This window comes from Stegodyphus dumicola, chromosome 3 (genome assembly GCF_044657685.1).
Source record: "Stegodyphus dumicola isolate Sdum_Otavi_A_Nest chromosome 3, ASM4465768v1".
Taxonomy (NCBI): Eukaryota; Metazoa; Arthropoda; class Arachnida; order Araneae; family Eresidae; genus Stegodyphus; species Stegodyphus dumicola.
Genome location: NC_140770.1, coordinates 116,537,767 through 116,550,339, shown reverse-complemented (window position 1 = coordinate 116,550,339; position 12,573 = coordinate 116,537,767). Strand labels below are relative to the sequence as shown.

Here is a 12,573-nt window from a genome sequence, read left to right as displayed (position 1 = left end):
TATATATAAATATATATATATATATATAACTTAATTCTTTTTAATTCCTAAAATCTCCATTAGAAATTATCTGCATTCATTCTAAAATCTGTATTGGGAAAACATTGTGCTGCTCTTATTTCAAAAATTTGAGTGTATACTGATCCTGTATTTTATTTAATATTTGATGCTGATATGTAACTTTTAGTGTGAAGATCGGCCCAAATTACAAGATCCTAGAGTTTACTTAAGTCTTCCCAGTGGACCAAAAGAAAGTGGTAGCACAACTCCTAGCAGTACTGGCAGCAGTGGTGTTCCTATACCTCCTTCTCCACCCCCATTTCCTAGTCCTTCAGCTGGGCAGTTTTTTTCACGCAGCTCCAGAGAAACAGTTCATATCAGGACTTTGCTATGTTCGACAAAGCTTACACAAAATGGTATTATTATTTTCCCTTTCTTGAGATAGTTTTGGGTTTTTGTTTTCATGAGAATTAGTGGAAATGCAATGTAGATTATATGTAATTTAGTGTCATATTTTTAAATATTAATAAAATGTAAACTATAATGTGTTCTGTTTGGTTAAATAACTAGATTGTTTATGTTGCAAATGGCTGATTTTTCGGAGTATATTCTATATTCTGTTGATCTTTATGTCATCATGTGGTAAGCAGAGCACTGCAACATAACTTAATATTCTTCATCTTGAAGAATTTGGTAATTAGTCCTTTACATCTAAATTTGGTTGGGTACCAATAAACTTAGATTAGGTAATAGTCAAAAAAATTTCATTGTTTATTTTATGAACAATGGGTAATAGTCAAAAAAATTCCATAGTGTATTTAATGAAAAAGTCCAGTTTAGGCAACTGCTTCAAGAATGCCAAAGTATGTAATGAGGCATTTTAAGGTAGATAAGTATTGATTTGATCTGTTTTGAACAAATAATTTGATCTGTTTGAACAAGTTCAGTTTAGGAAACTGCTTCAAGAATGCCAAAGTATGTAATGAGGCATTTTAAGGTAGATAACTATTGATTTGATCTGTTTTGAACAAATAATTTGATCTCTTTGAACAAATTCAGTTTAGGAAACTGCTGCAAGAATGCCAAAGTATGTAATGAGACATTTTTAGATAGATAAGTATTGATTTGATCTGTTTTGAAAAAATAATTAGTAATAACTAAACAGAAATTTATCAAAGTTGATGCAATATAAGAGATTCTGTGTTCAAAATGGTTAAATGTGGCAAGTTTTTTTTTCTAATAATATAAAAATATCAGTAAAAATTTGAAATATAATGTTAGCTAAATGTATTCCTTTGTTAAAATACTTTTATGGAAAATTTATGCAGTTTGTGTAAAACTTGCTGCAATTGAATTTGGCTATCAAAAGATGTTGGCCAGCTTTCTGTAGAAAAATTTAGGAGATATCATTGTTGGTAGCATAAATTTGTATTTTAGGGTGAATGATGTTAAATGTCTTTTAATCATTCAGTATGATATTACATTTTAAACAAAATGCATTTGGGTAAAGAAGCTTGGATTTCTTTGATCTGAAATGTATTAATGTCATTTATTAATCAGATTGCTCACCACTTGGTTTCGATCAAAGTAGTTCTATGAGGCTAATTTTTTCAAACAATTTAAGCTATCCAAAATGATGTGACAGCCATTCTATGATTCTACCAAAAGACACATTATACCAGTGCTTACAGGAATATGTGGAGCTGTGGAACAAATATGTGCATTCCTGTGGATATTATTTCAAAGGTGACTAAAGTGATAGATGAAACAGAAGTGCACTGTAAATATTTTCTACAAAATCTTTTTAGTGTAAGTGTACTAGCAATCTAATTTATTGATTGTTGAAAATCTTCTTTTGTTTCTTGTTAGTTAAAAATCTTCTATTGCTTTTTTGGGGGGAGGGAAAGGTTGACAAGCAAAAGGATTTTGAATGATATTCATAAAGAAATGTTTCCTGTTTATGGAAAGTTTTTGCCACATATGGATCGAGGAATTTTTTCAAGGCCCTTCCAAAGTTTGGCATGAAAACCAAAGCAGGTATCTTGCTCAGATTGAGATGAAATCAAAAGTGTAGAGGCTGGAAGAATTGATTTGAGAAGTGTACTGTACACTATAACAGCTATAGCAATAACGATCACAATACCTATTTGGTCATCTAAAAAAACATCTTAGAGGCATCCTGTGCAAATGATGATAATATTGAGGATTAGGATGAGACATTAAAATATATATATATATATATATATATATATGAGGCTAAATTTGGAGAACTGATAAAAGGATGGAACAAGTGTATAAATAATCATGAAGATTGTGCTGAGAAATAGAAATAACAGGTTCCCTTTGGTTTATTTTGTATTTTTCTTTTTATGACTTACTTGTTGACTTCCCCATGTATGCAACTTAATGTAATGTAACATTATCATATATATTAATTCATGGGAAACTTCACTAAGAAAATTTAGAAAGATTCCAAAAATAATTTTTATGATTTTTTTCATTGAAATATTTACATAAATAATATTTAAAATCATATATAAATTATACTTTTTTCATAGAAGTAAATGGCAACTCTGAATTAACTAACTTTTTAAGACTTTTAATTAACTTTTTAAGACTGTATTTTGAATGTTTGTTTTTAAAATGCTGAAAGGGAAGTGTATTCAAATTGAGACCAGATAGATGTGAAGATGATTGCTATTGAAAGACCTGTGCAAATCTCAAGTGAAGGAAAATATATATATATATACTCAATAAGGTTGTTTCCATCATATAAACTGATCTCTGAAATTAGTCCTCATTAAATAAAATGTTATAAAGTGGAGATTTAGCTAAATATTCCAGGTTTTATTATCTAAAGATATAAAGTTATTGCTATCACTTATTTCAAATAAATTCTTATTCAAGGGAAAAACAACAACCCTTTTCCCTGAAAGAAACTGAGTATCCTATTTGACGGCATATAAGATGCACTTTTTTCCCCTAAATTTGGTTTCAAAAAATTTACCTGCATCTTACATGTGAAGGACACAGGTTAACTTTCAATATTAAATGCTATTTTTAGCCTGGATAAAAGGTCTAAACACACATAACTTTTTTTACATCTGCCATAATTATTTTGCACATGCATGAAATATCTGACACCAAAAAGCACCAAGCTGATGTTGAAGTTCGAACAGGTTCGACGATCACATTACATCTATGGAGCCTTTCCTTCTTTACATAGACATTCTTTGACTCAGCCGACACACATGTCGGTATCAGTGCTACTCTGTATAAACATGACGGTATCGGTGCTTAAAACTATTTGTTTTAAAAAAATACCCTGAAAAATATGACTACAGGAAACAAGAGATTAAGCTATACAATTCAGTATAAACTAGAAGTGTTAAACTACGCCAAAATGCATGGAAACAGAGTAGCAGCAAGGCATTTTGGTCCACCACCTACCAAAAAAATTATACGTACTTGGCAACTGCAGGAAGATCAACTGAACACTGCTAAAGAACAAAAGCATAACCTTCGATGCCCAGCTCCATCTTGGTCTGAACTTGTAAATGCCGTAAAAATGTGGGTGTTAGATGAGAGGAAATCTGGGATAAGTGTTTCAACCAAAATGATAATCAATGAGGCCAAAGGATTTGCAGAAAAACATGGGAATCAGAACTTTTCAGGGTCTGAGGGCTGGTGCTACAGGTTCATGAAAAGGCAAGGCTTATCAATGTGCACAAAAACAACTATTGCACAGAAAACGCCAGCAGATTATGAAGAAAAAATACTAGCATTTCATAGGTCAGTTATAAATGCGCCCAAGAAAACTTCTTTTGAGCTCGGTCAAATAGGAAATATGGATGAAATTCCACTCACATTTGATGTACCATCCAACAAGACTGTGAGTATTAAAGGGTCTAAATCAGTAACCATAAAAACCACAGATCATGAAAAAACCTGATATATGGTAGTTCTAACATGTTGTGCTGATGGCACAAAACTATCGCCATTTTTCATATTCAATAGAAAAACTCATCTTAAAGAAAAACTTCCAACGGGTGTAATTGTTCATGGTGATCCGAAAGGCTGGATGGACGAAGCTGGAATGAAACTGTGGTTACAGAACGTATGGATGAGGCGACCTGATGGACTCTTAAGAAAACCCTCTCTTAGGGTTTTGGATCAGTTTAGCGCCCATAGAACTGAAACCATAAAGAATAAAGCGAGAGAATTGAAAACCCAGATATCTGTCATTCCTGGTGGACTGACCAGCCAGTTGCAGCCTTTAGATGTATCGGTGAATAAGCCATTTAAGGAAAAAGTGCGAGAATGATGGAACAAGTGGATAGGAGAGCCACATCATGCCCTCACACCCTCAGGTAGAATGAAGTGGCCCTCTATTTCACAAGTGTGCAAGTAAGTAAAAAGATCTTGGGAGGATGTAAAGGCTGAAGTAATTGTTAAGTCATTTAAGAAGTGCGGAATCAGTAATGCTCTTGACGGAACAGAAGACGACGCATTATTTGAAGAAGGTGATACTAGCGATGACGGAAACAGTAGTGATGACAATATTCTCATTTTCGATGATGATGATAGTGAAAAGGATTTTTATGGTTTTGAAAGTGGTTAAAGTCTAATTTCATGATAGGCAATGTTTTCCTTGAATCTGTGTTTTTTTGTTGTTTCTGCTTTATTTTGTATTATGTTTGATTGCTTGCCATTCATTCATTTATTCATTATTGAAATTTACATATCATGTTCAAAATAGCTTGCCATTTGTTAATTTTCCGTAATAAAAATATGTTTGGTAATTGCATTCAATGATTGTTTATTTGACTTTTATGAAACGTGAGAACTAAAAGAAACCACATTTTAAGTTATTGAGGTACCACGCAGTCGTGCGAACTATTGAAACTTTTTTCCGTGTGTGTGGCCTTTTAAATAAGGGTGTGTTTTATGTGTCAGTGTGTCTTATATGCTGTCAAATAAGGTAATTCCTCCAACTTCTTTTGGTTAAAAACAATAAACAATCAAAGAGTAGGTTTTAGTTTCAATATTGAAATTTAACTGTAATTTTAATGAGTTTTGATTGAAAATGTAGTTCTAATAATATTGCCATATACTTTTACCAGTCCTCAAAACATAATTTCAAGGAAAATGCACTTAATGTTGGTTACTTATTTATTTATTTATTTATTTTTGCTTGGCTTCTCAATTCCTACATCTCATGTTGTTCTGAAGAAAGTTTAATCTATACTTATTGTAGAAGGATTATAAAAAACAGGGAATTTATATTTCAGAATTGTAGACTCTATAGGGGATAGTTATTGAGATTATGCTTTAAATTTGCAAATTTTAGGTACAAAATTTAGGATATACTTCAAATCAGAACTCAGCCTCTAAAATCAATGCTGTACTGATTAAATCAATATATCACTTTATTTATAATCGTTCTTAGTATGTGTTAGTTTATACAATTATTATACATGTAAAGAACAAGTAATTCCTGTCATTAAAGTATTAAAGATATTTCATTTTAATTCTTTTAATTTAGGTGATCTTCTCTCTCTTCTGAAGTGGAAAGCACACCCAGAAAGAATACAAGATACATTGCACAAAGTCATGAAATTGAATGGAGAAGAAACTGTTAAGGTACCTTATCTATAACATGTAATCATTAATATGTGAAAGATTTTTAATAAAATTACTGATTTTATTTTTAAGAGCATGATGGTTTCTTTATTATTTTTCTTGTTTTGAGTAGCCTTTAAGTAAAACAATATTATTTATTACACTTTTGAACCAACTACCAGCTAAATTTTTAGCATTGCTAGTAAAAGTAAAGTTAATGTTGAAAAATCTCCTTGGAAACCTGGTAAGTGATTGCAAAAGTTTCAGATTGCTTGAAAAAATAAATAAATAAATAAATAAAATCATGCATTTTGTTCAGTTATTAAAATAACTTATCATGCATTTTGTTCAGTTATTAAAATAACTTCTTCTAATCTGATTTTAAAAAGACTCATTAATTGTAATAAGTTGCAGCAAAAGTCTTTAAAAGAGTATCTATTGTTAAATTAAGTTACGGTTAGGTATATGCATTTGAATTAATTTAAGCATGTATATAAATGTATATATACAAATTGAATGTTCCAAACCCAAAATAATAAGATAAATAATTTTTTAGACTTTTTGTTTTGTGTAAATTCTTTGAATGCATGATAGGATGCATGCAAAAAAAAAAAAAAAAGGGGAGAAAATCTCTGACATTCTGAAATATTCTTCTTTGTTTAATGTAGAAACAGAATATAAAAGTAACATGGTTATATAACTTGGTATAAAAGTAATAAATAGAAAAAGGTAAATGTATCTACTTCCTTTATGGGAATTAATGTTGAAAAAGCAAAAACTGGATCCTTCTAGAATGTAGAAAGGCATGTTGGATGATCATCTGTGTTATTTCCCTTAACAACAGTAGTTTCATCATCAAAGATTTTTTTTAGCATCTTGTAGATAGCTTTCATAACTCCATTTTTATTTATTTATTTATTTTGTCCTGGGAAAATAGAAATTTATGCCAAATTTACTTTCAAGAAATATTTGTTACAAGCTTCATACACAAGCAGTCTAGTGTATGGGGGGGGATGAGGGTAATGTGCAGTTACATCTTGGGTGTTTAAATCTCTAATTAAATGAGTGCTAGAATCTCCCAGTCTTTTAATTTATGCTAGAATAATAGCAAATTTTTGTTTTTGCCCAAATATTTGATTTAGCTATTTTGAACAATTTATTTTAAAAAATAATTTTATATTCCAGTATCTGTAGTTTCTTGAATTAATTAAACTAGTACGCCTATCATGACTGTTTAACTTAACTGTTGAACCAAAAGCTGAAGATCAGATTGTAATTTCAAAACATTTTGTGATTTTTTATATTTAAAAATGTGTTTTTGTTTTTTGAAACTTTTAATTGTAAATTCTTAAATTTTAATTAAATGAATTTTTAAGAATTTCTTTTGCATTACTTATTGTCTTTTTAATATTATGTAATAAAGTAGCCTAATTTATGCATGAGACAAACAGTAGACTGCCCTGTTGCAAAATATTGCGATGTTCCAAGAAACAAAATTTATTGGTTTTAAAAGTCTTTGAGTTATGTTATAGTAATTCTCTGACTTGCATAACACGTGACTTAACATTAAGTTCCCAGTTACATAGTGACAAAAGCCTATGTATTCAAATCTATCAGTTGGATATAAGTGTTCTGTAACCAGTTCCTACTTTCACTAACCTGTACTACTTGCATTCAGACAGTAAGTGGAAAAATAAAAATAAAATTAAATATATATATATATATATATATTAGTGACTTTATATATATATATATATATATATTAGTGACTTATATATATAAGTCATTTTATACTAACAGTTTGTTTTTAATAAGACTGTTTTGTTTTTAGTCGTGTACACATTTTTTATGTGTTTTATAACTTAAATCTATATGAGTACTGTTGCATAATGTTAATATATCATTTATAAAATAATAGTGTGTGAATAACATATTTATGTAAAATTTTGTACATTTTCTTATTAAGTTATTTTAAGCAATACACAAAAATTAACAGTACACACACTTACATAAAATTCAATTTATGTAAATGTCTGTGGAATTCATTATTTACATAACTTGGCATTACTATCCTGCAATTAAAGAATTTTAAAAGTTAAACTAATTTGCCACCCAATGTTATACAGCTGTTTGGAAGGATGAGGTTAACTTTTTTTCATCAGTTATATGAATTATCAGCATATTGGTAAAAATCTTCCACAAAGATAAATTGAATAGGCTATAGGACATTCTATAGCATTAAATGCACGGTCATTTACTCTAATAGACAATTTAATTAAATGAAACTACGTAGTTAATTTAGTGAAACTTAATAATAAATTTAATAATGCAATAAATAAACTCCTTAGTTGATTAAGTGAAACTTAAAAATAAACTTAGTAAATTAATTAAATTTAATGAAACTACTATACTTTTAATAGACAAAGAATTTTAATTTATGAAAGCAATGTAAATTCAATTTAATCCTAATATATATGTAGTTATTATGTTTATTAAGATTAAATTCATTATGTAGGTATTTACTTTACATGATAACTGCGTAAAAATTATTGATATTTTTATTCACATTTTAACTTCAACATTTTAATTTAGAATTTTTCTCTACAGTTTCTTCAGGACATTTTAGATGCACTTTTTTCTATGTTTTCAACTGGTGATGGAAATTCAACGTCTCATTCAGGCCTTGTTTTTAAAGTTTTGGTAAGTACATTTATATATTTTGCAAATTTTATGTGCGGAATATTTTTATACAACATGAAAAATGTTTAATGCTAAATTTTTTCCTTCTGTTATCTGTAAAATGTTTTAAATACTAGGTTATTACAGAAAGAAATATGTACTTTTTGTAATTAAAAGATAAAAATAAATTAAAATCATAATGAATGGTATCAGTTAAAACTTTAAGGACTATCTGCCACCATATACTACCATAAATCATTATGAAGAAGATCTTTAGGTTCAGTTCCATGTGATATTAAATCAGCTGGATTATTATGAGTGCTGACATAGTACCTCTCATGAACAGCAGTCATGCTGCAAATAACAGATACTGTATTAGCAACAAACAATGTCTTTAGTTGTTGAGGTTCCTTTTTTATCCATGATAGCGCTATTGACGAATCAATGAAATAATACACTTTAACTATGGGTATTTGAATAGCCTCTAATATTCGTTTCATTAGTTTTACCAACAGAACTGCACCACAAAATTCCAAACGAGGAATGGTAATTGACTTCAAAGGTAACACGTGAGACTTGCTGCAGAGAAGTCTTGGTGAGCATTCATTCGAAGATGACGTACATTTCACATAAATTGGAGCACCATAGGCTTTCTGACTAGCATCAGAGAGAATCCTATAATTTCTATTCGCTGTAATCCATTGGTTAGAACAAACCTAGGGATGTAATATTTGTTGACTATTTTGAGACTATGCAGAAATGCCTTCCATTCTTCAAAGTAATTTTTAGGAAGAGATGTATTCCAATTTATTTTTAGAAGCCAAAAGTTTTGTAGAAATATTTTAGCTTTTGTCGTAACAGGTCCAATTAAACCTAATGGATCAAAGAGACGACCTATCATTGACAAGACATCTCTTTTCGTTCCTGTTTCTTCTTTCATTCCTGTATCTTTAAATTGTAAGAAAAACAGTCTGTAGACATATTCTATGACATTCCCAAGGACTTTGTAACCTGATGCTTATCCGTAACTTGAAAGGAGTAATTCTGAGTTGCACATTCTTTATTCTTCAGTAGTTCTGTATTATTGAATACCATTTGTGTAACTGCATTCCAGCACATTCTAGAAGACAGTTTAACTGTGTCTCAACTCCTTGGTTTCTTGCAGCGTATTAGCTCCAGTGATAATGTCATCCATGTAACAGTCATTCAGTATGGCTCAAGGCATGAGGAAATTCAGTCGCTTCATCTGTTGTTAACTGCTTCAGGTCCCCTGTTGTGAAGTCTTGTTGTGCACTTGTTGTTCCGTATGTTAAAGTCCTTAGATGATAAGTCTGCACAGGACTACCAACTGATTCTTTCCACAAGGTCAACTGCAGGTTTTGTTTAGAGATAGTTCAATAAGTATTTGTCTGTACATCTTTTGAACATCAACTCCTAATGCATAGTTGTACTTTTCAAATCTAATAATCGAAAATAAATCTTCTTGAGGTATTTGCCCTTTCATTAAATTGAATTAAGTGATTTTTCCATTACTAGTAGCCACTGATACATTAAAAACAATGCGAAGCTTGGTAGGTTTTCTTTGGTCGATAAACTCCATGACGACTATGATAATTGCAAGTTGATGTTTGAATTTCTTGAACTCCTTCCATGTGATTTAGATCCTTATATTCCTTAATGAAATTATTATATAGTGTTTTCATATTTGAATTGCTTTCTAGTCGACTCCACACTTTATACAATCTTTTCTCAGCCAGCATTTTCGATACTTCTAATTGTACACCTTTTCTAATGGGTAACTGAACTACATATCTTCTATCATTTTGTCTATAGTGAGTATGCTTGAAATGTTCTTCACAGTAATTTACTTCTTCACTCAAAGCTTCCTTGATATTTTCAGTGGATTCAACTTCCCGAAATCTTTGCAAAATTTTGTCGGCCTTTTCTTCAGTATTCAGAACTAAACCACAATAATTTACTTCTGAGTTACTCTTGCATGTACCAGATGTGGTATACCTAAAAACTGTTTCTTGGAATATCAAGGATTGATTTTCTAATTGAAATTTTCCTTGTTTTAAAATCTCAAAAAACAGTTTGGCCCCTAATAACATATCTATTTTGTTTGGTGTTCCAAATTGCAAATCAGCTAATATTTAGTATCATTGGGAATATTAATGACTGCACATCTAAACTCCTTGATGGAGTTACACTGGTTATTTTAGAAATAACCAAACAATTAATTGATCTTACATATGTTAAATCCTTATTCGATATCTGTACCTCTAGTTGATAATTAATATTTGTAGTGTTCTCATTTATTCCAGATACAGATGCATAAATTCTTTCTGTCTTTATATTTAACAAATTGGCAACTCCTTCACACAGAAAACAACTCATGCTGTCATTATCAAGGATTGCACAAACTGGCATTCTTTTTCCTTCTAAATTACAAACATATACTATTGCAGTTGCTAATAAAACATTTTTTCTCCATATAAAAAGACAACTAATCATCCAGTAACTGATTTTTATTAGAGACATGTGCATTCTTGTTAATAATTTCATCACACTTTGCTTCCATTTTTGTTTTGTCTAACTGTTGATCGATGGCACTGTTTCTAAGCAGGCGATGGATTAATGAATGATGTTTTTTATGGCATTCCGAACATCTGAACTTAGAATTGCATTTTGCGATTAAACATTCCTTACTGAGACAGTTTAAACATAATTTATGGTTTTTAACTATTTCATATCTTTGATTTCGATTTAATTTTAAAAATGAATCACATTTATGTAGTGGATAATTATATATTTTTACATATAACACAAGTCGAAACACTATCGATTTTAACGATCAGAGCCTTTGATTTTACACTTTTTTCTAATGGATATTTCACTTTATTATTATTTATTATTTCAATTATTCAATAGTATTACAGTTAATGTTATCCAATAACTGACATCTTTTCTCTAAAAATAAAATTCATCAAAGGTAGGTACTTACGTAGCATTAATGTTTAGTTCAAATTGTTTGCGTGTTTCAAAATCTAGTTTCTGAAGTATGATATTTAATAACAGAATGTCCAATAAATTATTTTTCTCATATTTTAAAACATTCAAAGCCTTAACGTTTTTAGTAACATTGTCTATAATGTATCTTATCCTTTTAGACGATTCGAATGTTAAATTATGTAAATCCATTATTGACTTAATATGCATCTTAGTTAATATTCTTTTATTTTCATACCTATCTTAAAGAGCTTTAAATAGAGAAATGAAAGTTTCATCAACAGTTTCAAGATTTTTTGCTTCATCACTTAATGCAGCCTTTAAATAGTAGAGTTTCTGAACTTCTGTCAATTGAGTGTTATTAGCTATGATGTTTTCTAATTGAAGCTTAAAATTATTCCATTTGGTATATTTACCAGAAAATTTAGGAGCTGGTAATTCTGGCAAACATATTTATACTTTGAAATCAAATTTACTACAATCATTTTCATGTTCAAAATAAGTGATAGATGATAGAATTTCCATAATTCTTACCTCTAGTACTTCAGTTCTTTCTTCTATTTCAGCGATTTCTTCATCGATGGCTGTGACATCTTTTTTATCAATACTTTCAAAATATCAATTTCTCAAGTTTCTAATATCCATTTAAATACTTTGAAGGGATCTATACTTTATTTGAATTTCGTTTTTATTCAAACTACTACATATTTCTTCACTACATTTTCTAACTTAGTTAGTTTTGCTTTTAATAAGTTTTATTTCTATTTAATGCCAGCATTTGGTCACTTCTCTGGCTGTGCTGACCATGTACTATGACTCTGTAATTCTAAACTAATTAGAGGACTTTATAATAGAGAACTAACTAATTTATTTACAGTAATTAACTACATTCAGTTCTAATACATGCTTTGGCATGTTGCTTAGCCGAATCCAGACGGCGAAATGAGAGTTTCTCCCCATATCCAATAGGTGGCACTGTGTTCTAACTTAACACCATATGATTACCATTCTTCACACTTGGAGGAGCAGGATGACAACTTTTTGCATCAATTATGTAAAGCTAGTAGTATATTGGCATGCCAGTGTGAGAGATTACCACAATGAAAATCTTCTACAAAGATAAATTGAATATGTTACCAGCCATAACATACATGACCGCTTGGAAGTTATAAATGACTTCTTTTTGGAAAGTAAACAATAACAAAGTCTTTATTCTATTCTTTTTTTTTTTTTTTTTTTTTTGTGTGTGTGTGTAATTTAGAT

At 29.9% G+C, this 12,573-nt stretch overlaps 1 protein-coding gene across 2 annotated transcripts in view; it reads left to right on the top strand.

The window, feature by feature from the left end:
- Positions 1-12,573, top strand: part of spg (dedicator of cytokinesis spg) — a 267,982-nt gene that overhangs the window by 142,178 nt on the left and 113,231 nt on the right. For both annotated transcript variants that reach the window (XM_035372971.2, XM_085813220.1), the window contains 3 exons: positions 188-416; positions 5,546-5,643; positions 8,230-8,322. In XM_035372971.2, the coding sequence (XP_035228862.2) occupies positions 188-416; positions 5,546-5,643; positions 8,230-8,322 (420 nt within the window). The remainder of the gene's footprint in view (positions 1-187; positions 417-5,545; positions 5,644-8,229; positions 8,323-12,573) is intronic.